At 54.4% G+C, this 27,056-nt stretch overlaps 6 protein-coding genes across 6 annotated transcripts; 3 read left to right on the top strand and 3 right to left on the bottom strand.

The window, feature by feature from the left end:
• Positions 1-54: 54 nt before the first annotated feature.
• ASPACDRAFT_63424 (putative dynactin) lies at positions 55-4,287 on the top strand (the record flags this gene model as incomplete). Its single annotated transcript, XM_020203891.1, has 2 exons — positions 55-492; positions 562-4,287. 2 exons carry the CDS (start codon positions 55-57, stop codon positions 4,285-4,287), a joined length of 4,164 nt encoding a protein of 1,387 aa, XP_020052843.1.
• A 1,351-nt stretch (positions 4,288-5,638) lies between these two features.
• On the bottom strand, positions 5,639-11,386 carry chsE (chitin synthase class Va; the record flags this gene model as incomplete). Its single annotated transcript, XM_020201826.1, has 4 exons — positions 5,639-5,670; positions 5,730-10,969; positions 11,024-11,212; positions 11,274-11,386. 4 exons carry the CDS (start codon positions 11,384-11,386, stop codon positions 5,639-5,641), a joined length of 5,574 nt encoding a protein of 1,857 aa, XP_020052842.1.
• Positions 11,387-15,346: 3,960 nt separating this feature from the next.
• Positions 15,347-20,782, top strand: csmB (putative chitin synthase; the record flags this gene model as incomplete). Its single annotated transcript, XM_020200041.1, has 4 exons — positions 15,347-15,645; positions 15,693-19,295; positions 19,345-20,633; positions 20,685-20,782. The coding sequence occupies 4 exons, from the start codon at positions 15,347-15,349 to the stop codon at positions 20,780-20,782; spliced, it is 5,289 nt and encodes a 1,762-aa protein (XP_020052841.1).
• Positions 20,783-21,115: 333 nt separating this feature from the next.
• On the bottom strand, positions 21,116-21,843 carry ASPACDRAFT_63421 (uncharacterized protein; the record flags this gene model as incomplete). The annotated part of the gene is made up of 2 exons (XM_020203890.1): positions 21,116-21,651; positions 21,714-21,843. 2 exons carry the CDS (start codon positions 21,841-21,843, stop codon positions 21,116-21,118), a joined length of 666 nt encoding a protein of 221 aa, XP_020052840.1.
• A 739-nt stretch (positions 21,844-22,582) lies between these two features.
• On the top strand, positions 22,583-23,532 carry ASPACDRAFT_54400 (SDR family oxidoreductase; the record flags this gene model as incomplete). The annotated part of the gene is made up of 2 exons (XM_020202875.1): positions 22,583-23,054; positions 23,138-23,532. The coding sequence occupies 2 exons, from the start codon at positions 22,583-22,585 to the stop codon at positions 23,530-23,532; spliced, it is 867 nt and encodes a 288-aa protein (XP_020052839.1).
• Positions 23,432-27,003, bottom strand: ASPACDRAFT_125126 (ATP-binding mismatch repair protein PMS1). Its single transcript, XM_020196795.1, has 4 exons — positions 26,929-27,003; positions 26,768-26,864; positions 26,606-26,692; positions 23,432-26,509 (listed from the first exon to the last, which is right to left on the bottom strand). Exons 1-4 carry the CDS (start codon positions 26,959-26,961, stop codon positions 23,679-23,681), a joined length of 3,048 nt encoding a protein of 1,015 aa, XP_020052838.1. The 5' UTR covers positions 26,962-27,003; the 3' UTR covers positions 23,432-23,678.
• Positions 27,004-27,056: the final 53 nt, after the last annotated feature.

Raw genomic sequence — 27,056 nt, 5'->3', positions numbered from 1 at the left:
TCAAGGGCAACTGTGCGTCTGTTCAGGGTTTCCTGCCCTGACGCATGCTTAAATATGACTGAACTAATCCCCGGCCATGTGGTCACTCTCACCGACGGTCGGCAGGCCACCGTTCGGTTTGTGGGCACAACACACTTCGCGCCTGGCGACTGGGTAGGCATTGAGCTCGACGAACCCACGGGGAAGAATGATGGCGCCGTACAAGGCGAGAGGTACTTTGACTGCGAGCCAGGATTTGGCATGTTTATTCGTCCAACTGCCGTCGACGCGATCATTGAACAACCGCCCGCACGGCCACCACCCAAGCCCGCCGCTCCGAAAGGTATCACCACCGCTCAAACCACCCCGGCCCGAGGCAGAGCTCAGAGCGGCATTGCCGCTGGTCTCAAGAAGCCCAATGCGATCGCAACCGCCAACACCAAACGACACAGTGCCGGTGCGGCAAGCCCGACTTCGGCGCTGCGAGGCGCCGTTCAGCGCTTGTCAACAAAGGTAATGCATGCATGCCCTCGGATGCGCTGGCCGGAGAACTCTCAAGCTAATGGCTGGCGCTTACTATAGTCTCCTACGAAGTCTCCGACGAAGCAACTGTCGGGATCTGGGCTTTCCTCCAATCGCTCCTCTCTTAGCAGCACTCCGCGACCCGCCGCAGTCACCCCCAAAGCTCGCCCGTCTATTAGTTCCAAGACATCTATGCCCCCTCCGCCGCTCCCATCAACTATCAATCGCACCTCCCGCTCCTCGATATCAACACCCGCATCCAAGACAAGAAGACCGAGTTTGCACGCTACCGCATCTGCGCCCACGGGGCTGGCGAAACGCCATGCAGTGCGGCCAATGGGCCCCAGCAGAGCGTCGGAAGATGTGGAGGGTGAAACGAGTCCTTTGTCAGAGGATGCTGATGCTGAAACACTGGACGTTGAGGACGACGGAGATCAGGAGGATCCGGGTCTCAGGTCTACTAGGCCTAATCCGGGCGCCTCACGGACGGTGAGTGGCAGCCAAAAGCAGTCACAGCCTTCGTCACAGCGTCTTTCGACCGGTGGCGCTGTGTCGCGAGAACTTGATGAATTAAAAACCAAGCTTCGAGTGATGGAGAAGAAACGAGCCGACGATCGCGAAAAGCTCAAGAACCTGGAGCAATTGCAGTCGGATCGAGATAAGTTCGAGAGCATCATTCAGAAGCTGCAAGCAAAATACCAACCTCAGCAGCTTGAGATTGGCGAACTACGCAAGAAATTGAAGGAGTCGGAAGCTCGGCTGGAAGAAGTCGAGCGACTTCAAGCCGAACATGACTCAATATTGGAAATGGCTACGTTGGATCGTGAGATGGCGGAAGAAACGTCCGACATGTTCAAACATGAATGCGAGACACTACGCTTGAGGGTTGAAGAGCTGTCGCTGGAGGTCGAGGTCCTCCGAGAAGAAAACGAGGAGCTTGGACAGGCCATGACTCCCGAGGAGAAGTCAAGCCACGGATGGCTGCAGATGGAAAAGACGAACGAGCGTCTCCGCGAGGCTCTGATCCGTCTTCGCGACATGACTCAGCAGCAGGAGGCCGAGCTGAGAGACCAAGTCAAGGAGCTCCAGCAAGACCTTGAAGATTATACAGCTATCAAATCTCAGTATGAGTCGACGAAAGAGAAACTTCTTGTGTCCGAGAACAACGTTGAGCATCTGAAGCAGCAGCTTGAAACCGCACTGGGCGCCGAGGAGATGATTGAAGAACTGGCAGATAAAAACATGCGCTACCAGGAAGAGATCAACGACCTCAAGGCTGCAATCGAAGATTTGGAGGCATTGAAAGAGATCAACGATGAACTCGAATACAACCACATAGAAACAGAGAAACAGCTTCAGGAGGAAATCGATTACCGGGAGAGTCAGTACAATGAACAAAACCGGAGAATCACGCAACAGGAAGAAGTCATCGAAGACCTCGAATACACCTTGGTCCGTTTTCGAGAGCTGGTCTCTACCCTGCAAGGCGACTTGGAGGACATGCGCGCATCGCAGCAAATCTCCGAAGCGGAAGCTACTGATCTCACCACGCGCTCTCGTGCCATGATGGACCTCAACTTGAAGCTTCAGGCATCGGTTTCCAAGGCGCAAACCAAGACAATCGATATCGAACTGGGTCGTATGGAGGCGGAAGAAGCAACGCAGCACTTGTCGATTCTCAAATTGTATCTCCCAGAGTATTTTGACAGCGAGCGTAATGCTATCCTTGCGCTTCTCCGGTTCAAGCGTGTCAACTTCAAAGCCTCGTTGATGAATGACACCATCCGCGAAAAGGTTGCAGAGCAAGCCTCGGTGTCTACCGCAATTGAAGAGGTCTTTGTGGCGAGCGAAGTAATGGAGAGGTTACAATGGATTGCTGCTCTCTGTGATCGTTTCGTCAACTACATCAACACCTGTTCAGCCGAGAGTTTCGGCAGCATCGCAGGCGCCCTGTTCGAGCTCGAGCCCGTGGAACGCACGTTGAACTTTTGGATCGAAGGGTTGAAAAAGAACGAAGTTAACATGAAGAAGTGTGCAGTCGAGCTACAGCGGTCTATTTCCCTACTCGCCCATCTTGCTGAGACCCTTCTGCCAACGACCTTGGAAACATTTGCGGACGAACTTTGCATGCGCTCCATGCTAGCCCAGTCTTACATCGATCATAGCGCTTCTACCATCTCGCGGCTGAGGACCTTATTGCAGTCAAAGCTTGCGGCACCGGAAGGTGGCGATGAAGAAAACGCGTTCCTCTACAACAAAATGGAAGGGATTGTGACACAAGCCCGTGGGTTGAAAGTCGCCATGGGAAAGATTTATCGCTCTCTGGAAGAGCTCCGTTCCAGATCCCTTGCACTTTCACCCGATGTGGCCGGTCCATTCAAACAAGCCGAAGAAGCAGCCAAGGATCTCTCTGCTTTAACGCGACAACTCGGCGAGACGATTGTGATCATCATCATCGACGAAAGCCGAACTGAGCCTCTGAGTCTGGAGGAAGCACTGAAGACGATGTCCCAAATCTCCACACTCTATGCACAACCTTCCGAAACAGGCAGCGAAAGCAGCGACGCAACCTCTCTTATCTCCAACCGACTGCGCAGCCTGGGCGGGTTTCTCGAAGAGCTCGACTCAATCACATCCGATCTCTCTATCACGTCTGAGTTCGAAAAGCGACCCTCGCCTTGGACCATCCGCGCCGAGGAACTCAAATCCAACAAACAAAACTCCCCCGACGCGGACGAGGAGATCCGACGGCTCAAGAACGAAATCCACGAAGCCTCCACCGCCCTTGGCGTAAAGGACAAGACCATCGAGGAGCAAGCCATCAAAGTCGAACTGGTTGAGTCCCGGATGCGTGACGCCAGCAAAAAGGCCTCGATGGTCAAAGACCTGGAGGCGAAGATCGAAGAGCTCCAGTCGGCACACTCGGATCTGGAATCCACTCTGCACCAACAGCGCGCGGGCATCGAAGCCCTCGAGACCGAACGCGACGAGCTCAAGACCCGCCTGGATAAGGTCAAGCGCATCTCCGGCACGACAGGCGCCACGACGACCGCCGAAGGCGGCGTGGTCATTGACGCCGGCCTCTCGCTTGCTACGATGCGGGAGAACGAAGCCCTCCGCGCCGAGGTCGAGAGCCTGCAAGCCGCCGTACGTTACTTCCGCGAGGAACACCGCCGCGCCCACATCCTCGACCCGTACTCGATCCAACGCTCGGCGGACCTGCACTCCTGGCTCGACGTGCCCCTGACGCAGAGCCACGTCTCCTCCCCGCGTCGTGAGAAGATCCAACACACCGCCTCCGAAAGCCGCGACGTCTTCACCTATCTCCTCAAACTGACCCAGGAATCGCACATCTGCGACCTGAAGTCCACCGCTCCTCCGACCACCGGCACCACCTCCGACCCAACCAGCACCCCCACAACCACCCGTGTCACGTGGCGCCCCAGCAAGACCAAACTCCGCTACCACGTTCTCCAGCAGCGCGAGAACTTTGAGCAGTGGGCCGACTGGCGCGACGAGATCATCAGCCACGAACGCGAACAGGACCGCGTCGCCGCGGCCAAGAAGGAGCGCCTCGCGCGGCGACACCACGCTGCCACGAAAAGCTCGGTCTACGGCGCCGCGGCAGGGTTTTCCCAGGGACTGGGCCATGGCATGATGGGTCGCGCGTGGCAGATCCTAGGAGGCATAGAGCAGCACGATGGCGCGGGCGGTCGCAAAGCCGGTGGTGGGGAGAGAGGTACAGTGGTTGGTGGGCTAGACATGGGCGTGGGGTCTTCTTTCTAGGTGTCATCGTCGGTCAGCCCCTCGAGCTTTCGATCCCTAAGTTTCCCTTTCCCTGTTGGAAAGTTTCTACCTTCGCCTCGCGGACTAGACAGACATCTTGATCACGGTTGGGTCCCAATCTCATCCCAACCAGACCAGCAAGGGAAGGCGGGCGGGCGGGCGGCGTCACAGCTACGCGTGTCCGACGTCATATCTTGCAGGCCAAGTACAGCGACGAACACTCAACGCATGCGCAGGGACCTTTCCCATCGGGCTCCCTCGGCTCTTCCGGTCCCAGATCTCAGTCCCACTTAACTGGGTACGACAAGACCCCCAAGGGGCAATCAGTCACTGCGACTGCCCATCGCTTCTACGTACCACGCTCTATCACTATGTGCTGAAGCTCCCAGCAGATAAGAGAAAGCCTCACATCCACCCAACCGAGAGGCGATTCATGGTGTAAATGATACAATCCACCAAGCACCCCCAGCTGAATCTGTATCTTGCAACGTACAGTACATACCTACCATAATGAACATGACTGCGGCATACATCTAAACGTGCAATGCATCACACCTGATTCCATGTACTTATTCAGCATGTCTATACCCTGTAACATACATATATATGTGCATGGAAATGAAGAATCCTAGTTCTATTCTCAATGATACTGCCACAATATCCTGACTCGTGATACGGCCTATGAACTACACGGATTTCCACACTCAGAGTTTGTCAACCACCGAGACCACCAATGAATCAGTTCCATGTTCCAGACGTATCAAAGCGTTAACACTACCAGGTAACTCCTTACTACACAATCATTAAATATGAGACCCCAAAAATAGCATTCAAGTTTTTCGCCTCAATCTATGTACGCAATGATCGTCAATATGGAAAAGGGATATTAGTTATCCACCAACCCTCGAGACTCATCTAATATGGATGGAAATAGAGATAGAGGATTTGACACAAAAAGTAACAATGAAACAGCAGGAGAATAAAATCTTTGTCCGCTCAAATAATACATCCTTGAGGCGCAGGAAAGGAGGCAGGAATAAAATATGCCACACATGTGGTAATGTACAAACGCCAATGCCAAGAGATAAATGGAGCGAAACAGATCAATGGGAAATAACAACACAGTCGAGAAACCGGTGGGAACATTTTATTGGCAACTGTGTCAGAGATGTCAAGAGGTCGGATAGACATGAAGGTTCGGAATGGGGCCCAGGTGGGAAGGGGAGAAAGCGGCGGCGATGCATGACGATCAATAACAAGCAGTAATGATTATGGGAGGAAAATCTCGCCAAGACGGTAGCAAGGGCGTGTTTATCATGAAAGTTGAAGACTACAGCTATGCGATCTTCACCTAGAGGTGACCGGCGAGAATGGCCTCAGTAGCTGTGAAGAAGTTAGTAACCATAGATTTAACCCACAAAGGACCAAACAAGGCTTCTTACCTGAGTTGATGTAGGGACGCTTAGCATCCAACGCGACACCGAATCGTCGCTCAAGCTCCTGCTTGATGCTCTTCTTCGTAACCGTCATTAGATCCGCCGTGCGGAGGATGTCCCGGATTTCAGCCAGGATAGCATCATCGCTAGGCAGATGAGACAGGTCTTCCATCTCCAAGTCCATGTGACGGCTCATAATCTCCGATTGGGCCAAGGACATCCGAGAGGAGTAGCGAGGCATGCCGAATTGAGACATGGGCCGCGAGGGCGGGAACCCGTACTCAGATTGCATGGGGTGGTAGGACTTGGTGGCATAAGATATGCCAGAGACTTCGGAGCGATCGTCCCGGGAAGTTTGCGCCTCCCACAGTTCGGCCTGATACTCGTCCCACGTCTTCTTCGGAATGGACGCCGGATCGAACTTGCCCTCATCTGAGATGACGACCTTGCGACCTTTCTCTCCAGTGATAACACGGGTGTTACCCCAGGAGAAGTCATCCATGTGCCAGAAGGAGTACAAAGGCAGAGCCAGGGAAGAGATAGGGAGACCCAATAGGTAGATGAGCATCCATCCGAGCATTTCCCACTTGCGACGGAAGATGAAGATGAGTGCCTGGAGACCGTAGATGGCAGCAAGGAGAACAAAAGTGGTCCAGGGAATAGTCGAAGTATCGGTGACGAGGTAGTAGATCAAGTACGCGATATAAGCCAAGGTAACAGGCTGAATGACGGTACTGAGCAAGTCGACAAAGACAATGAAACGCATACTGAAACAGCAGAAACCACAGAGCTGCTGCAGAGGCACCAACTCCATCAAGTTATGGACAGTTGAGTTGATCCAACGACGACGCTGCGACAGGAACACAGCAAAGCTCTCAGGCGCGATAGTCCAGGCCTTGGCAGCGATGATGTACTTGGTCTTGAACTTGGGATGGAATTTCATCAAAAGTGTGGTAAGATAACGATCTTCACCAAGATGCAGCAGGTTCTTCATGTGGAGTGTATCAACGCGGATTTCGGAGTAGGCATCGATAACCTCTTTGCTGACGAACAGAGGCTTTCCACTCTCCGCAGAGCGAATGCGGTACATTGTGAAACAACCGGGCAGACAAGTGACTGATCCGAACAGACTCTCAAATGCCTTGATCATGTTGTGTGAGATGTAGTATTCGTAGACTTGCATCATGGTGATGGCCGAGTGTTTAGCGTTAGACAAAGCAGTTTCACCGCAAAGACCAATGATTTGAGTATCAGCCAACAGCGTAGAGACGAAGCGTGTTGCTGCATCCGGGGCGACAACGGTATCGGCATCGACCTGTAGAATAAATTCATAGAAGGTAGGATTTACACCGATGATGTTGCGGATCTGGTGATACATTTCCAGCTCCATCGGACTCATAGCCAAGTTGTAGTGTACGCGGTTCAAGAATCGCATGAGTACCATCTGAGAATCACGCTTTCCACGGTTACCAGGGCGAGCCACCTCGGAAGGCTTTCCAACCTTGACAACAACAAGGAAGGGGACAATGTGACCTTGAACCTCGTAGAGACCTGAATAGATCTTACCCATATTGTGTTGCTTCTGTCCTTCGCCCAGACTTTCGAAGCTGAGAGGCTCAGGATCGACGGATTCTGGGACTCCTAAAATATCCAGGACAATTCTTGGGGTAGGACGATCGTTGCCTTGCCCGATAATCATACCATCGCAAATGACAACAAGGAGTTTCCGCTTGTCATCATAACGCATGCGAGCCATGGAATCAATGGCACGGCGTAGAGAGTCTTCGTCTTCCGTGTAGGCTGGAACTTGACAGATGATGAACTTATCAAGATTCTCCGGGAGATTCTTCCTTGTAAACTGCAGGGCAGCAAGGAACTTGAAAACCACGACCGAAACAATGAAGATGGAGATTGCCAGAATGAAGTATCGTGCAAACAGACATTGAGCCGAGTTACGGGTATCGACATGACCCACGAAAAAGAGATTGTCCAAGCACAGCTGCATACGCTGGCGCATGACGTCGGTAATTTTCAGGTTCTCCCAATACTTCGTCAAATCCCGACCTGGAAGGTCCTGGAAGAGAGAGACGACCAAAGTACTCATAAAGTCGCGGTTGACGTCGGCAGGGACCGTCTTGCCCTCCGGGGCTTCCACTCTCCGACCTCCTGCAACATACGTCGTCAAATCATAGACCTTGCCGTTGATACTTCCAATGTACTGGGACTTTTCACCAAGGGTCTTGATGTACTCTGGTGTGTAACCGACCCAACCTTTAAAGTAATTTGATCTGAGTGAAATCATTTGCTCCTGGAACCAATCCGGCCGGTAGTCGTTGGTGAAATAGCGGAAGTCGTGGTACTGCATGTTGGTATCGGTGGAACTGACAGTGGTGGCAGAGCCTGAGACGTTGGTCGCTGAGTAGTCCAAAAGCACCGTAGGATCCACTTCTCCTGTCGTGCCGGGGCACAGAGCTGAGACCTGCACAGGGAACAGACCGGTGGCATCCGTGCCTGCGTATTTCTTGAGAGCTGATTCGGGCACGATATCGGGGTAGTGCGCGGGCATGAATTTGCCCAAATTGAAAACCACACCCCGAACTGCGACGAAAGAGCTGTGTCCATCTTTGCCGTTGTGCGAAGACAGCTCGGCAGACGAGTAAACATGCTGTGTGGGACAAATCAAGGAAGGAAAGACAACAATGAAGAATATGGCGACGAGACAGCAGAACCAGATGATCAGATTGATCGCAAGCTTTTCACGCCAGGCAATTCGCACATCCTTGCGCTTCATACGACCGAGGAGTTTGATGGTGAAGTCAGGGATGTACCACGTTAGCAGATAGACGAGGAACATCCACCTTTTGCGACTACCAGACACAGGTATGTCTTCGATCTCCTCCATGTTTTTGTCATTGCCCTTTTCCAACATCTGCTCACGGGTATCCAAATTCCGGAACATGTCTCCGGAGTTGAAGGCAGAAGCACCAGCCTCGGAGCGTCCATCGAGATCGCGACTACCAAAATACCCTTGCTTTCCTTCCTCGCCGTATATGAAACCACCCGGCGACTGGTCCGCCGGGCCAAGGAGTCGGACTTTGGAATCATGGTAGTTCGCGGTCTGCGGGTGAAGCAGACCGTCCCCGCCTTCGTCGGAGCCTTCACCTGCAGCGTAGACGGGGACCACGCGCTCGCCGACCTTTGCAAGGTCCGCCCAGCAACGCTCGCTAAGGAAGACACCTGTGCTGCCGACTCGGGCTTCATTCCCCGGCCATCGCTTTTCATCAAGGACAACCTCAGCCTTCTCCCTGTCGCTTCCCACCACAACATTGCCAATTTCAGCTAGACCCAGGAACTCAGCGAATGGGAGGAAGACACTGAAGTCTGCATTCCTCAGTCGCTGGCTGATTTCCGTGATGCCGAATGTCTGTACTTGCGCGCGGACACATTTGCTGTCGAATTGATTGGCGATACGTCGATCATTGGGCTTCAGGCAGAAAACGAAGTAAGGGTTCAAGTTGGGGGAGCTCAGGCATTTATTGACAATGTCTAACGAAGACAGGAACTGTCCGGCAGCGCCCTGGATGCCACTGGCAATCATGGCGCTCTTGCGTCTTCCGGAACTCCTCGACGTACTGTCAGCCTGACTCTCAATCTCGTCTCTGTCCTCGATAGGCGGCGGCGCATCGAACATGGGACGGGAAGACGGGCCATTTTTACGCCTGGCCATACTGGGCATACGCAGCGGCTTCGAGCTAACTTGCGCTTGTACAATGGCGGTCTTCTCTTGGGGATGCGTAACCGTGTGTAGGGCCTCCTGGCCAAACAGATCTCTCACAAATTCGCTGTTCGTGGACTTCATGAGATTCATCAGATCTCCGGAGATCATATCACCGTTCTCCTCAAGAAGACCATGAACAGGGTATTCGACTTCGCCAGCAAAGTGCTTCACTGTGAACGAAGTGCGTGCATGCTGGGAGACCACACCCGTGGCTTGGCCAGTGGAACCAACGGTGATAGCGGGGTTCTTGTTTTCAAAACGTCTTCTTACCGATTCGAGGAATTGAGAGTCTGTCCTACCACGCCTAGTCTGGTCATCGAGGATACTCAATAAACCGTTTGCGGGTTTCAACAGGCCTCGCACGGTATCAACGTTGTCGAAATAGCTCGTCGCTGGCACGGAAACCTCTTCCCGTTCCAGCATATCTGCCTTCCGGTCGAAGAAAGATTGCAGGCAGAAATTGTACAGGGACTCCGTCGCCGCATTGCTCAGCAGCTGATCCAACGTCGAGCCGGTTGCGCTGACTTGAGAGAAACCAGGGAAGTCGACGACCGAGACGGTGTTGGCCACACTGTCCTCGGCGGCGCAGATCTTCTGATTGATGGTCTCAATCACATATGCCACCAGGAGAGAGTACAGGGTCCTGGCCAAATCATCCGCATTCTGCCGTGCCCCCTTGGGATCCAACATAACAGTGACGCGCTCCCGGCGGATGGTCTTCGTCTTGTAGCCAAAACTGGTCTCGAGTTGTTCCACACTCAAGCCCAGGAAGGCCGCAATGATGGACAAAACATCCTTGTTTCTGACGACGGTAACCTTCTCGCCACCCTCGTGAGAGTATCCGCCAGATTCTTCCGCCCCGGTCGTCGTGGTCTGTCCGCTCACGAAATCAAGTTGTCCCAGATGAAGGATCGTCGCCAACATCTGACACAGCTCCGCGATTTCACTGCGGGGGAACTCTAACTTTCTCAATGCAGTTTTAAAGTGCTGGAATCCATCGGCGTCGTTGATGCCCACCTTGAGCTGGGTGGGATGACCCAGATATCTCCATCGTTTGTGGCCGATCGAGGCGGAAGACAGCTTGCCGGCCGCGGTCGAGACGTGGATCGAATTGTCGAACCCTAGATGGGTCTTCTCGGCAGCACTCGTTCCAGCAAGGAGATAGTAAAGGACGTGAAAGCTTCGTTCGCCAGTAGGAACGGAAGCAATGCGACTGCGCTCAAGTCTGTGGTCGATAATCTTACCACCGATTAGGGTGGGGTTCACTGATGAGGAGCCATCGTACTGGAGTTCCAAGAAAAGCCCAGCTTTGGATGCAGTCGGCGTGGTCAGGGACTTGGTTGTCGTGAGGGTGTCGAAGACGAAAGCAGCGTATGACAGCTTCGAGGATAGAGGGGTGGAGGAGAACGAGAGGAAGGCCGAAACGATGTGAGAACGAAGGGTGGTCTTTCCGGAGCCACTCTCACCACTGAGTTATCTTGTTAGCTTTCGTCCCAACTGTGACGACCACCAAGGGGCTTACAGGAAAACAATGGCCTGGTTCTCTCCCCGTGCACCGAGACGAGTGAATGCCCGCCTGGCCAGGTCCTCCGCCTCTCCCATAGCACTGCCCTCTTTGTCGCCATCAGGACCTTTGGCAGATGAGGTATATGTGTTGAGACTAATCAAAGCTTGCGATGACAAGCGAGCAGTTGGTAATCCGACATGGAATCTACAGTGTCACACCGTTAGCAACCTGAATTCCTTTGACGAGCTCACATGGGCTTCATTACCGGCTGGCCAAGTGTGCAGTCAGGTGTGTGTCAGACTGCAGATGTGAAGGTAATGACGGTAGTGAGGATTGTGCATGAGACGGGGTGTGTCCCGCGGTGGCATGTGCAACCATGTTCGCGGTGTTTACGCCTCAAGACCCAGGTCGTGGGTCAGGCCGAATGTTGAAGCTGCTCACAATAGCGACCTCGAAGTTATCTTAGAGGTGGGAGCAGTTGGATCGATGTCAAATTTAGTGGAATCCTTTCTTGCTATGCTCGGCCGAAGTAAAACGCGTGTTGTTGTTCCGGGCCCAGGAATGTTGCGATTACCTCGAATGGACAATGCTTGATAGTCAGTCAAAGTAACATAGGTACATTTCCTGCACTGATCATAGCAATCTGCGCTTGAAACAAAGTTTGAATGATGCCCCAAACTTCAAGGTCAAGAGAAGCGACTGGAGGTAGCCCGCAGAGTTGGGGGGTAGATGGGAGGGGGGCGCAAGTTGGTTTGAAGCGATTGTAAATGGCGGGCGCCAAGTGAGATGAAGCGAACGTCGATGACGGGGGCAATGGGAAGGAGATTAAGATTAGGATTATCAGATGTCAAACACAATCACAATCACAACAACCACAAAAACGGCGAAGGAGCAACAGAGCGATGGGAATTCGAAGGAGGAAGAGGAAGAAGCAACACCAGTGAACAACGGGTAGCTTTTTCTGGGGACAGACAGACAAGACAAACGCATCGGACAATGTTGATAAAGGGAATCCACTCCTGGTCCAGTCTGGTAAGTATATTACCGTATGGGGTAAGTCCGTATGGATGGATCTTTTTATGGGCGGCGGCGGGGGAGAGGGAAGAAAAGAAACACAGAGAAAAAAAGAGGGGACATTAGGTTGAAAGTTACTAGTACACTGGTAAAGAGCTGAGGTTACGTATTTTTCATTTCACCACTCTTCACTATCTCTTTTGTTATTATTATCGATTTTCTTCACTAATTGCCGGGCAACCTGCTCTTACGGTAGTAGTCTACAGATTAGCAGCATCCTTTCTTCGGCCATTACGAGAAATAGAGCATAAAATCCAAGCCCATCCCATCCCATGCTGCTAGGGGAGAATTATTTTTGGAGGCTGCATCCTGCACCTGACAGCCGAGGGCCCGCGGATCCGAATCCAGGTGGAGGGCTGTACAGAAACCGGTTGGGCGAAGCTTCCCTGGGAATGGAATGGTCTGGTCTCTGGCTCAGGCTCGACTGGCTGACGGGCTGACCTCAAAGGTTAGGGTCGGGGGGGCCGGGCCCTGAGGTACCAATCGTTTCGATTTCGATCAATAAACATACGCTGTAAACAAGACCCATAATTACCATTGGTCTTGTCTTTGTGGTTTCCCGCGAGGTCTCAGATAGAATACCTCTTCGCTCTGCTCTCCTGCTGCCCGCCCGCCCCCCCTCGAGTCAGAATTAGAATTACCAGCTGAGAATGTGAGACGAGGGCTGCCCATCCAATGCTGGCGCAACAGAAACAATCCCATGTCAATCATTCAGCGCCACCCGCGCAGGGTCGAAAAGGGGGGAGGGGAGGGGCTCCAACTTCCCTGACTGATGCAGTTGCCAGTCAGGGCGGGTTCGGACGACGCGCGGATTCTTCCACGCATCGTATAGGATGTGGAGGGTGAAACGGGGTGTGGTAGAGGCAGTGGACTCAATAAACCCATGCGGCATGCAGAGAGCAGACGTGCAGTCATGATGATGGAGACTCGGGAAGCGGACAGGATCTGATATGGAGATCCTCCAGAAAGAGAGACATTTGAGATCATAAGTAGTCAAACTCGAAGACTCGATCCAGTCTGACGGTGATGCCAAGTTTGGAGCACCACATTTTGTACCGTCTGTGGTTGGTGATCAGGATCATCCGGGAGACCCTGAGCAGTTAGCAGCACAATCCAACCCAAAAGGAAGAATTCGGGTGGAGTGGAGCGATCATTCGATCTCATTCCCCAATCCAGCCAAGCGTGAAACTAGGGGTGCTTTTGTGACCAACAGCATCGACGAGAAAAAAAAAGTGGGAATCTTTTCTTCTTTTCCTTGCCCGGACCCACGAAGTTGGGGGAAGACTGGAGGAGGGAAGGGAAAGGAAGGGAAGAGATAAAAACCCCCCTTTCGTTTGTTGTTTTTTCCCCTTCCCTCTCCAACAAAAGAGAGACAGGGTTCCTTAGTCAGCTGTGCACCCTTTCCTCCCTCTTTTGCCCCCTCTCTCTGTCGTTCTGTACTCCGTACCCCGACAACACTAACTTCTGCAGCGACAATTTACAGCAATCTATTGATATTGATGGGGAGGAGGCAATTCATGCGAGGTGGCTAGCAAGCGAAATCGATATTACCGTAGTACCATTACAGCGTCCGAGTCAGGCTTAACTTTCTTACACGTATCACCATGGTTTGGACACTTTGCCCGTGTAGTAGTCAGACTGGTGTGTGGGTATCTGGTAGTCTGGTAACACACGAACAGACTCAGCACAGCATTTGTTGAGCAGGCATAAAAAGTGTCCTGCCATGACAAAAAATAAAAATAAAAATAAAAAAAAACTACCATCCACGGCCGCAGCCAATCCGGGATGAATTGGATGCAGAATTGTCTCTGAACAGCATATGACAGCTACCCCTCCATGCTGGAAAGATATCCAGAAATAGCAGAGCGGCGAGACTGCAGTGCCAAAGAGTGGCAAGACAAGGGCGGCCACCTTAATTGGCCTCTTGCCTGAGACAAGAACAGTTGTTGAAGAGGTGTGAGACAACAACTCAGTTTTGTTGCCAATTATAGGGTTTCCCTCCAGGGTCTAAAGCCATGGATCAATCCTACTCCGCATCACCGATTGGCTGCAGCCAAAGTACGTTAAGCACGCCACATGACATTGGTCGAGCCTCGCTTGAAGGCAAAGATAGAAGTGAAAGAGATACACACACTTACACACCCACACTCATTGCACCTAGTAATTTATCGTCTTCCCGGTGAAGAGAGCAATGGAGTCAGAGACACAATTAAGGGGGTCAAAGGGAGGTCACTAGTCTCAACTGCCCATTTGACCACCATTCTACCACCTGAGTAAGGTCTCCTGGCCCGAATACGGAGACTACGTTGACTACCCATGGATAGTTCTGCTGCTTACTCCAGAGTAGTATCTGTCTCCTGCACTTGACCGCTTAAAGTTAGCTAGTTTGAGTGGCTAGTAACTGATCGTCTCTCCTGGTCATTGCAAATTACCCCATGACAACATTGAAACCCAAACTGCGCCCGCAGGTTGGCGGGTATCTACCGAGCTAGTGAGCACCCTGTAATGTGCAGACAGTCGCAGTACTAGTGTCGGCGGTAAGCGGTAATCTACCCCCGATGTCCCAGTAATTTTCAAACCCGCCCCGACCCATACTTACTTACCCATACCCATACCTGACTATCCCGATCGAGCTAAGCTCTGACTGGTAACTGAGAGAGAGAGCGTAAGTATTGGTACAAACAACATTCGATCAACTCGCTCCTCTCTGCTGCCGCTGCTGCTTTCTTTCCTGCGCTGTTGCGTTGCATCTTCATCTTGGCTTTTGTTCCCTCCGTTGCTGCTTGTCCTGCATTGTTTAATTCCTCTTTTTTTGTGCAGTTCTTCAACTCTGTCGCTATCCTATCCCCTCATCTCCCTCCAGTCTTTCGCTTTCTCGAGTTATTCCCCCCCATCTCCAAGCACTCTAATCTTAATCGATCGATCCTCCAACATTCGCTACCGACTACCGTCCCTGACACTCGCTCAGAAGACATTCACCTGATACATACTCGAGACTTGATAGACTATTTTGATCGGACTTGTCGATAGTCACATAACACGACACGGTTTTATTCTGACCGACAAGCTACAGTCCTACAACCACCAAGACATGCTCATGGCTTGATCGCCCGCCTTTGAATCAGCCAACCCAAGACCCATGCTATAACCAGCCACCCAGCCTATACATTTATCGGACACTGGATCGGGCTGCTTGGGCAACTTCTTAACCAGAAAGTATATCGACTTGACTGTTGTGAGCTGCTGTGAACAGGAACAACCACCATGTCCACTCGCTTTTCCGTTTACTCGGGCCATTCCGCTGGCCTATCGACCTCGCGGCCAGGTGCACACTCACCGAGCCCTGTAACAACAACCACACTTCTGAATGCGCTACATGCCTACTACAACTCGGCTCAAGCATATCAACTCGACGCAGCAACAAGCCTGGTGGTGAATACATGGGTCACTGCCTCGCGGGCCACCTCAAACGGTCAGGATGGAGGCACGATAGACCGTGAGATCGCGCTCCGGGCGTGGGAGCATGCGCGCCGACGAGCGGAGGACGGCTGCATTGTGCTTTGGTATGCAAGATCCTGCTGTGCACAAACTTTCTGCTAACCTACAACAGCTCAGCACACCAGTCGACCCCTTCCATCTTGGAGCCATTCCTGGCGGCTCTGCCACTTTCGACCCCGAGTGTCACCTTCACCGCGCTGACGGCTCTTCGACCCTTCGTCTCCGCTGTGACGTCCTTCAATCCTTCTTATTCCCTCTACTCCGCCCTTGCCGCTCGCTACTCCTTCAATCTGAAAGGGGACATTGTAGGATTGACGTTGTCGCTGTCAACGTCCGGGATCAATGTACGCAAGGGACTTCTCGACATTGCCCCGGAGCCGGGCTTTCGTGCGTTTGACGTCTTCTACTACCTTCTAGCCTCAGTGTCCACCCCCGCCGAGCGCGAGTTCCTGAACCTGAAGGACGCATCGGAGTATTCTCTGCTGAATAAGTCCGGAACCTACACCCCACCATCCTACCTCCCGACAGCGGACGATGCCGCTGCCGCAGAGGATTTCCGGGCCGCGCTCAAGGCCATCGGCATCAAGGGAGCCTCGTTGCGTGGCCTACTGGCTACACTGGCCGGATTGCTGAAGTTAGGCGATGCGGCAGGATTGCTCGTCGATCAGGAGGACCTCGAGGAGGCATGTGAGGAGGTCGGCGGCCTCCTAGGAATTGACCCGGAAATTCTAGCCCGCAAGTGCTCGACCGATGAACGGGAGGTGCTGATTGCTGGAATTTACGAAGCCCTTGTCGATTGGGTGATCGGCAGGGCGAACGAGGCCATTTCGAACGAGCTCCAAGCAATGCTAGAAAGTAGTCCCAGCATGAGCGGTGGCTCCGGCCCTGGAGGTCAATGGACTGACGACGATACTGTTGCCATCACGGTGGTGGACATCCCTCGACCCGCCCTGGGCAAAGCATTGGCAATGAGAGAAGTCTTCGACGATAGCATTGGTATCAATGCGGAAATGAAGGAAGACGGCGTCAGCGTGCCTGCGGTTGGGCATGCAGTTTCCAACGACGTGAACGCGGCAGTGGCACAGGTCGAGCCCGACCTTGGCATTACCACCGGAAATGCCTGGCGCGAACGTGAATACGAAATCGCGCGGCGACAGGAGGTACTCGAGAAAGTCGGCTTCGAGGTGGAAGGGGACTCCTTCCTTCGACGCCTTTTGCTGCCCGTCGAAAGCGAAGGTATCACGGTTGGCCAAAAGGGTCGCTTCGATCTCATCAACACTCTGGGAAGTAGCAGAGTGTGGCATCATATCTCTTTGCACCCAACGGACGAGCTTCCCCAGAATCTTAACCCTTCCCTCCCGGCTGCCGGCTGGTCGGCGGCGGCAGTCTCCCGTCAACTACGCGAATGGCGGTTTGCCGAATGGGCTAACAGACGACTCAAGCAGCTCGATTTCACCGCGGATTTCGATGTGGACGAGTTCGTGAGCCGTTACCACCGACTTGGCTGCGCCGACGGCAGAGAAGGGGTCGAAAGTTGGTTGATGGAACGAGGATGGACCAATGGCGACGCGGTCGTCGGTCACCAGCGTATCTGGATGCGAGAGAGCGCTTGGTGGGAGGCTGAAACGATGCTCGATCTCAAACCGGACGAGTCGCCACCAGTGAACCCGTTTATCTACGGCAGCACTATGCTTGACCCGCATTACGCCGGAACTCCGGTCGTAGAATCGACCAGTCTTCTGGGAAGCCGGGATGACCTGCTTCAAAGACAAAGTACCCTCGTGCCCAGCGTTCATGGTGGCCTGGCCAAGTCTATTGCGCCCAGTGTCCCCAACACGCTTCACATGAGTGGAGGCGATTACGGCCTCGGCAGCAAAGGCGATACGCGGAAGTGGGACGAGGATTATGCCCGGTACGAAGGCGAGCTTGATCCGGAATTTGGAGACGGTAAGCACATCGAGAAGAAGCCCATTACCAAGGTGCGACGTGCCTGGGTCGCCTTTGTGTGGGCGTTGACCTTTTGGATCCCCTCTTTCGCCCTCCGCTGGTTTGGTCGCATGAAGCGTCCTGACGTCCGGATGGCCTGGAGAGAGAAGTTCGTTCTCGTCTTCCTTATCCTGCTGTTCAACGGCATTGTCTGCTTCTATATCATCGCTTTCGGCGACCTTCTGTGTCCGAACAAGAACAAAGTCTGGAACGAAAAGGAACTCAGCTGGCATGTGGGCAACAATGACTTCTACGTCAGTGTCCATGGAAACGTATATGACATCAGCAAGTTCTGGCGTAAACAGCACAGTGACAGCAGTATTGAGACGACCACCACCAACATGAAGCCGTTCGCCGGCGAGATCCTGGATCCGTACTTCCCTCCCCCACTAACTCGTTTCTGCGGCCACTTTGTCACGGAACAGTCAGTTCAAATGCAATACAACGACACCAGCGCCATTGAATACCCTAATGCGGAACACAAGTGTGGTCCCTATGAAACGCCAAGCACGACCACGGCGCTGCACAACATTACGTGGTATGAGGACATCTTCCTACCCAAAATGAAAGGGTACTACAAGGGACCTCTTGTTTGGACCCGAAAGACGGTCAAGGAGCAGGCTGAGTCAAGTTCGCGGTACTGGGTCATTGTCAATGAGAAGATTTATGATCTGACGGATTATTTCTACACGGCCGATTTGTTCGATGACAGCGACGGATATGACTACCTTCCCAGCAGCGTGACCACACTTTTCAAGGACTATGCCGGTGAGGACGTCACGTCGAAGTGGGGAAACAGCACGGATTTCCGCAATGCCCAGACGTGCCTGGACTACGTTTTCTACAAGGGCAAAGTCGATTTCCGCAACAGCCCAAGGTGTACGGTCAACAACTGGATTCTGCTGGCTTTCACGGTTATGATCTGTGCTGTGATTGTTGTCAAGTTCCTTGCCGCTCTGCAGTTCGGTACCAAGCGTCGGCCTGCTCCGCAAGACAAATTCGTTATCTGCATGGTTCCTGCCTACACCGAAGGTGAGGATGCGCTGCGGCAAGGTCTGGACTCGCTTACTGCCCTCGAATATGATAACAAGCGGAAGCTCATCTTCGTGATCTGTGACGGTATGATTGTCGGTGGTGGTAATGACCGGCCAACTCCCAAGATCGTGCTGGATATTCTTGGGGTGGATCCCAAGATCGATCCTCCTGCGTTACCCTGCAAGGCCATTGGACAAGGGAATGAACAACTGAACTACGGAAAGGTATACTCTGGTCTCTACGAATATGAAGGCAATGTGGTTCCGTACATCGTTGTGGTGAAGGTCGGTAAGGAGTCGGAGCAGAGCAAGCCCAAGCCTGGAAACCGTGGCAAGCGTGACTCGCAGATTCTGTTGATGCAGTTCCTGAACCGCGTGCACCATCGCTCCCCCATGACGCCGCTCGAGCTTGAGATCTTCCATCAGATCAACAACGTGATTGGCGTTGACCCCGAGCTGTACGAGTACTGCCTGATGGTGGATGCCGATACTAGTGTGCGGGAAGATTCACTGAATCGACTTGTGGCTGCATGTGCCAATGATGCGCGGATTGCCGGTATTTGTGGCGAGACCAGTCTTCAGAACGAGGAGCGGAGTTGGTGGACGATGATCCAGGTCTACGAGTACTACATTTCTCACCATTTGGCCAAGGCATTCGAATCGCTTTTCGGCACCGTCACCTGTCTTCCGGGATGGTAAGTTACTTGATCCCAGAGTGTCTCAAGTGCTACTAACAGGTTTTAGTTTCTGCATGTATCGCTTGCGCACCGCCGACAAGGGTCGTCCGCTTATCATTTCCGATCAGGTCATCGTCGAATATGCCGACCCTGAAGTGGACACCCTTCACAAGAAGAACCTTTTGTCCCTGGGAGAGGATCGTTTCCTGACCACCCTCATGACGAAGCATTTCCCCCACATGTCCTACAAGTTCATCCCCGATGCCTACGCTAGTACGGCCGCGCCCGAGACATGGTCCGTCCTGCTCTCGCAGAGACGTCGTTGGATCAACTCCACCATCCATAACCTGGTTGAGGTTGCGGCATTGAAGGATATGTGTGGCTTCTGTCTGTTCAGTATGCGGTTCGTCGTCCTGGTTGATCTTATTGGTACGCTTATTCTTCCGGCCACGTGTGTCTACCTGGGATACCTATTGTATCTGGTTGGAAGTGGCACGGGTCAGTTCCCGATCATCTCGATCATTATCTTGGCGGGTGTGTACGGTCTCCAGGCGATCATCTTCCTTCTCAAGCGCCAGTGGCAACACATCGGATGGATGATCATCTATCTGTGTGCCTACCCGGTCTACAACTTCGTTCTGCCGCTGTACTCTTTTTGGAAACAGGATGATTTCAGTTGGGGTAACACGCGTGTCGTGATTGGTGAGAAGGGAGACAAGAAGGTGGTGGCGGTGGAGGAAGACAAATTCGACCCGCGCAGCATTCCGCTGCAGCGCTGGGACGACTATGCTCTGGCCAACAATCTCCCCGGGCGTCGCGGTGACTTCGGCATGAGCCAGGAGAAGCTGTACTCTGGGCGTTTTGGTGACGAGATGGCGATGGAAATGGACGACATGCACTCGCAGTATTCGTCGGTCAAGCCGGCGTCGACGATCCTGACGGGCTTCCCCGGGCAGGGTCGCCACAGCAGCCCTTACATGCCACCGCAGTCGCCGGCACCTTTCCTCAACACGCCGGGCAACCGCCAATCGCATCTGTCCAGCTTCACGAGGTACACGGACAACCCTCACCAGAGCAGCCACAACGTGTCGCGCCACATGTCGATGGGCAACTTGAGCCAGTTCCAGGACAGTGGGATGGCGACGAACCGCCACAGTGTGGGATTGATGCAGAGCACGGAGAACCTGCTCGGTGGGCCGCGGCCCAACTCGCGCAGTCCGGTGGGGGGTTACTCCTCTCGACCGGTGAGCGCGTTCGATTTCCGCGGGGGCAGTGGGCCGGACGAGGCCTCGATCACGGAGGCGATTCGCAGCTGCTTGGCCGAGGTGGATTTGGACACGGTGACGAAGAAGCAGGGTAAGTGATTTGCCTGGGTGGTTGTTTCGGTTACTTACTAATCTGGCACAGTGCGCGCATTGGTTGAGCAACGATTGCAAACGACGTTGATGGGCGACAAACGGGCCTTCCTCGACAAACAGATTGACCACGAGCTGGCCAATATGTAGTGATCCGTTGGTCGGGGTTACTTGTATTTTTGCCATTTGTTTTAACACATACATAGTATTTTCGGGCATGCACGGTGTTGGGTGATTACTAGCGATTAATGGATGTATCGATTGGTGCATACAGGCGGATCAGACGTAGGACATGATGCATGCAGTGAAGTAGTGTAGTGTACCTGCTGATCGTGACTATCCAGTAGGTGCTGTGTACCTGCATGGCGTATGCATCAATCAATGACTGCAGATATAATAAAGAGACAAGATAGTACCCCGCAACCATAATCGTCACGAACAAACATTGACATCAAAACCAATCCAGATCCAAAACAAGAAGAATCACCACCACCGAAACCACCCACCCCTCCCCTTCCCAGGACTTCCGCTGTCATCGGCATCATCACCTCCACCCTCCTCCTCCCGAATTCCCCCCCGCTCATCCCTCCTCACCTTCCCATTCCCCTTCCCAGCCCCAATACCCCCAACATCCCCCAGCCCAGGAAACCGAGCATCCCCCTCATCCCCAGAATCATCCCCCTCCCCCTCCCCCAAATGAGAACCCTCAACCAACCGCAACGTCTCCTCCACCACCAGCAACTCGCGCTCAATCACCTCCGCCCAATTCTGCACGTCCCCGATTTCTTTCAGAGCGTCGCGCGCCGCGTCCGCCGTCTTGGCCAGCTGGGCGTTCTGCTTCGCCAGCGCGGCCGTCGACCCCGCCAGCGCGTGCTCCTGGCGCTCGAGGGCAGCGGCGTTGTCGTGTAGGATCCGGGCGCGCTCGCGGAGGTGCGTCTCGTGCGCTTGGGCTGTGCTCCGCAGGGTGGCGGTGAAGGCTGTTCGGGCTTCGGTTGCTGTGTTTGTGTTTGAGGGGGAGGCTGTTGTGGTTGAGGTTGGGTCTGAGGCTGGCGGGAGGGGGGGTTTTGGGGGGTGCTGGTACTGGTGCCGAGGAGGGGATTGGGGGGTGTGGCTGTGGCTGCCGGTGCGGGTGCGGGTGCGGGGGTTGTGGTTGCGTTTGTGGTTGTGGTTGGTGTGGTGGTGGTGGTGGTGGTGGTGGGGTGGTCGGGCATTTTGGTGATGTTTGTTAAGGATCAGGATGGTTTGATCGTAGGGTGGTTTCTGGTGTGGTTGGTAGAGGGGACTTGGTGATGGTGATGTGGTGGAGATGGGAGGATATAGCTTGACTTGACTAGACTACATACTAGGCATATCCTTGTCAGTTGCATGTGATTTATACGGCTGGAGATAGGTCAGTCGGTGTAGTAGGTACAGTACACTGTTCTACACCTTATACTTACTTTATTTTTAGTCAATCGAGAATATGACACTCTATACAGCACTTCCTGTTGGTAGCTATGGATTGTTTACTTCAATACTACTCGCTCATACTCCGACAAGGTCATGAATCGACGATTCTAACCATGGAACAGGAACACCCGCCCCGCCCCGCCCCGCCTTGCCTTTTACCTTCCTATCTACATCCACAGCAATCCCCTTCTATCAAGTCCACGCAATCCGCACCTCTACAAGGAATCAGAAACAAAAAGGATGCCTAGCGCAGGATTCCCGCCCCCAAACCCACCCATATAGTCAATCTCACCCCACCATTTTCACCAGTAGTTTCTCTAAGGAGTCCCGCCAAAAGATACCGGAAGTACCCGGCCTTAAGCATAAACTCCGTCCACCAGACCCAGCCCCAACAACACCACCTTATACATGGCACAACCACATACATCACCTACATATACATCCCGCCTCCCATCTGCCCCCCACCTCCCCATCATCCCCCTTCAACTCCCCACCCCCAAAATGCCAAAAACATACCTAATAACCGGCTCATCCAGCGGCCTCGGCGCGGCCCTCGCCCACTCCGCCCTGCAAGCAGGGCACACCGTCCTGGCCACAGCGCGCAACCCCACCCAAGCCTCACTCACCAACCCCCAACTCACCAACCACCCAAACCTAACCTGGCTGCCCCTCGACATCACCTCTCCCGACACCCTCAGCACTCTGCTCGCCGCCCTCGCCGCCCACCCGCCCGTCGACGTCCTCATCAACAACGCCGGCTACTCCCTGCTAGGCAGTATCGAAGACATGACCCTCGCCGAAGTGGCCGCGCAGTTCGACACGAACGTGTTCGGGGCGATCCGCGTGCTGCAGGCGGTGCTGCCGTCCATGCGGGCGCGGCGGGCCGGCACTATTGTGAATGTCTCGAGTAGTGCGGGTGTGGATGGGTTGCCTGCTTGTGCGGTTTATGCGGGGAGTAAATTTGCTCTTGAAGGTAGGTTACTCTCCGGTTTCTTGAGGAAGAGGGGGGGGTTGGTTTGGGCTGCGGGAGATAGGCTAATGTGTCTCTTGGGGTAGGCATGTCTGAGAGTCTGTCCAAGGAACTCGCCCCCTTTGGGATCCGCGTGCTGCTGGTCGAGCCGGGGACGCTGCGGACGGGCTTCTGGGCGGCATTTGTGGAGCCGGCGGCGGGGTTGAATCCGGAGTATGCGGGAACGCCGGTGGAGGCGGTTCTGACTAAATTTAGGGGGAATAAGACAGCAAAGGATGCGGCGGGCTCGGATCCGGTCAAGGCGGCGCAGCGGATTGTCGAGGTGGTGGATGGGACGGGGTTGGGACGGGGCAAAGATGGGCTGTTGCGGGTGCCGTTGGGGGAGGATTGTTATCGGCGGTTCCAGGCTAAGGTTGAGGGTCTGCAGCAGAATTTGGAGCAGATGAGGGAGATTGCGCATTCGATTGGGTTTGAGGAGTAGAGGATGCGGTGCTTGTATGTAGGTAGTGTCGAGATAGGTAGTGGGTTGTAGATATGTTCGATAGAAGTAGAGCCCTGCTGACCAAAGTATATACAAAGTTGAATCCTGACCGGTATACCAATTCCAAGTCAAGACATCTGTCCAGGTTAATCCTCGGCCTCCTCCCCCTCCTCAAAATACTCCCGCCAGATATTCAAGCGATCTCGCCCCTCATCCTCCTCCATCCCCCATTCCTCCCATTCATCCCACTCCCCCAGACTCATCAGATGCCGCATCGTAGGCCGCCCGTGAGGACAGTTCCACGGCTTGTCGATCGTTCCCAGGTTGCGCACCACCCGCCGCATCTGCTTCGTCGTCAGGTTCTTCCCGATCATGATACTCGACCGACACGCCCGCATGGCGAACATCTTCCGCACCTTGGTCGGGCGGGGCACTTCCTCACTCCCACTCGTCGCGGGCATCTCCGACAGCAGCACGATCAGCTCCTCCAGGTCGCGCTCCCCGAAGACCACCTCCTTGCTCAGCGGCAACGACACCAGCCGGCAGCGGCGGCCGATGGGCTCGTCCCCGCTGTCGTCCACCTCCACCACGAACCCGTTCTTCTCCAGCGCCGCCTGGTTCTCGATCACGACCTCCTCCTCGACTGCCGTCAGGTCTAGCGGCTTGGGCCGCACTAGCCGCTGGTTCTGCACCACCGTCTCCGCCTGTAGGCGCTCGAAATTGTACTTCTCATCCGAGGCGTGCTGGTCGATAATGAACAGCTCATCTTGGTGGGTGCCGGAGGTAGTATGGCCGCCACGGGGTCGCGTCGCCAGAATGAACCCTAGGTTGAACTGTCCGATGATCCGCATCTGCGCGAAATCATCCTTGCTGACCGTCAGGGACAGTCGTTCTTCTGCAGTAGCCTGGGTTTCTGCTACCTCGGTTGGGTCTTGTGTAGTGTCGGCTGCTGCGTGACGAAGGCAGGTTTGCAGTTGGTTGAATCGGGTTTGGATCTTGGATAGGGAGCCGTCGACGGTGGTCACGAGTTGGACCGTGGAGTCGCGGTGAGCGGCGCCCTTGTTCATTTTAATGGCACGCTTTTCGCTGTTGTGCGGGAGGGCGGTCTTCTCCTCCGCTTGTTGGATCAACCGCTGCACTTCGACCTCTTCATGCTGCTTCTTCTCTTCCTCGGTCATGTGCTCTTGCGCAGGTTGCGTGGCGGTTTCCTTGTCGGCTGCTTCATCTGCACCGGCGTCGGAGTGCGCAGAAGCTTGAGAGCCGGTCTCTTCCATCTGCTCTGCATCATCTACCTCCATCTCGTCTAATTCAGCATCCTCGTCCATCTCGTCTTGCTCTTCTTCGACTTCGTCAGAGTACTCGTCCTCAATCTCTTCATCCCCCTCGGTCTCGTCCTGCGCCATCTGGGACCCAGGGGCGGCAAAGTCGCGCATATGTTTGCCAAAAATGCTCGGCCGGGACGGCGTGTGTATCCGCCTCTTCCTGGTAGAGCCACTTGACCCAGTGGAGTCACTGAATCTCTTCTTCGGGACACCACTTCCTATCACGGAGGTGACGGTCCGGTTACCAATGTTGATCGTGGCGATCTCGGCCGGCATGCGTCTGGGCCGCATGCGATCAAAGGCGTTCTGCACAATACTCGGCGTTTCTTCCGGGATCTCTGAGTCCTGTGTCGAGGGGATTGGAGGGCTCAAGGGAGCGGCAGCCTGGGTGTCCTGTGTAGAGCCACCAGGCACTTCGTCCTGCGGAAGAGCCCTCTCGCGAGACACTGGCGTGCTGTCCTGCCGCACAAAGAGCTCGTTGTCTTCTTCTTCCTCTTCCTCGGGCAAATCAGGCTGAGACTGCGGTGCTGCAGACACAGCGTCTTGTATCTCATTCGGAGCATCATCAGCAGGCTCTTCACGGTTGCCTCCAGCCCCAAGTCCACTCAAGAAGCTCTTCATTCGATCCTGAGCGTTGGCGTGCCCTGCACCCTTCGTCTTGATCTGTGGCTTGTCCCCATCTTCTTCTTCTTCTTCCTCCTCCTCCTCCTCCTCCTCCTCCTCCTCCTCCTTCTCCCTATCCTTAGCAGCATCACCCGCACGACCAGAACCCAGACCCTGCAACCGCGACTGCCTCCCCGCCGCCACCTGCGCCTGCGGCACCGTCTGCTCCGCCCTCTCAAACAACTCCACCAGCGCCCGCTTCAACGACTCAATCAGCTGGCCCGCATCATGCAGCAAGATCGTCCGCTTATCCGGCGACACATTGACATCATACGCCGCCGTATCCATCTCGAAGTCCGCAAACACGAACGGCGACTGCGCGACATTGAATGAGCGATAGACCTCATTAAACGCCTTAGCGATCTGCGGCAGCCCACAGGGCCGCGCATTCACAAAGAACATCTGGCGATCGGGCGTCTGGCGCCCCTCCCCGACCACGGGCCGAGAGATATGGCCGCGCACCTTGATGCTGCCGGCAAAATCCAGCTCCAGCTCCAGCGGAATCAACGCTCCCAGCGTCTTCGCCCCATACACATTCGCCAGGTTTGCCTTGGTCGTAGCATTCCCATTCGTGCTGAACACCACCACATTCCTTCCCGCCCCGCCGCCACTTTTAGTGGCAGTAGTATTGCGCACGGTAAACCGCACCCCCGTACTGATGCACGCGTACGCATGCAGCAGGTTGACGACCTTGCCGTACTCGCGCTTGAGATTCTTCTCCAGCTCGCGGCGCCGCACCGGCAAGCCGCGGAAGATGTGCGCAACCGCGGCGGTCGTGCCCTTCTGCCCGGCCACGAGCTGCGTTTTGCACAGGCGGCCAGACGGCTCGAAGTCCAGCCGCGTCGCCTTGGGCGCCTGGTGCGCCTGGGCCGTCACGACGTGGAAGCTGGACAGCGCGCACAGCGAGGAGAGCGCCTCGCCGCGGAAACCGAAGGTGTGGAGCGTGTTCAGGTCGGTGAAGGTCGCCAGTTTGGAGGTGTGGTGCTTCAGGGCTGCGTCGGCGTTGGCATTAGCATGTCCATCCACTACCATAACGCTTTGCAATAATCGTGACCGTAGTCAACGGGCTTGGGGTTAGGGAGGCACACCCAGACTCTCATAATTTTCCGGCGCGATCCCGCTGCCGTTATCCTGGACTTCGATGAGATCGAGCCCGTTGTTCTTGAAGCGCACCTCTATGCCAAGGAGAAATTAGTTCTTGCTGCAGTGCCTAGCGTTTTGAATCAGGGGTTTATAGGAGGGGGCCGCACCGATGGAGGTGGCGCCGGCATCGAGACTGTTTTCGACCAGCTCCTTCGCGACGGAGCAGAGGTCGGTGATGACTTGGCCGGATTGGATTTGGTGGACCTTTTTTGGGGGGGTGGTTAGAGAGAGGGCTGCTGTTGTTCGGAAGAAAAAGAGGGCAACGTACTGAGCGGGCCTCGATGGCCTTGATGGTCGCCATGTTCATGCCATGGCTCAGCTGTTTGGAGAGGAAAGCTCGAAGCTTCTGGGGAAACGGAGGGTGGGCTCCACGCGTCGGGCGGTTACCACTTTACG

This window comes from Aspergillus aculeatus (genome assembly GCF_001890905.1).
Source record: "Aspergillus aculeatus ATCC 16872 unplaced genomic scaffold ASPACscaffold_16, whole genome shotgun sequence".
Lineage (NCBI taxonomy): Eukaryota > Fungi > Ascomycota > Eurotiomycetes > Eurotiales > Aspergillaceae > Aspergillus > Aspergillus aculeatus.
The sequence above is the reverse complement of the archived record's forward strand: the minus strand, read 5'-3'. Positions and strand labels throughout refer to the sequence as shown.

Bases quoted from the DNA above. Each gene is read 5' to 3' on its own strand.
- ASPACDRAFT_125126 (XM_020196795.1), bottom strand. From the start codon at position 26,961: ATGGCGACCATCAAGGCCATCGAGGCCCGCTCA. The intron at 26,693-26,767 runs GTGCGGCCCCCT...TCCTTGGCATAG, and splicing joins TGCCGGCGCCACCTCCATCG to AGGTGCGCTTCAAGAACAAC. The intron at 26,510-26,605 runs GTGTGCCTCCCT...ACGCCGACGCAG, and splicing joins GGAAAATTATGAGAGTCTGG to CCCTGAAGCACCACACCTCC.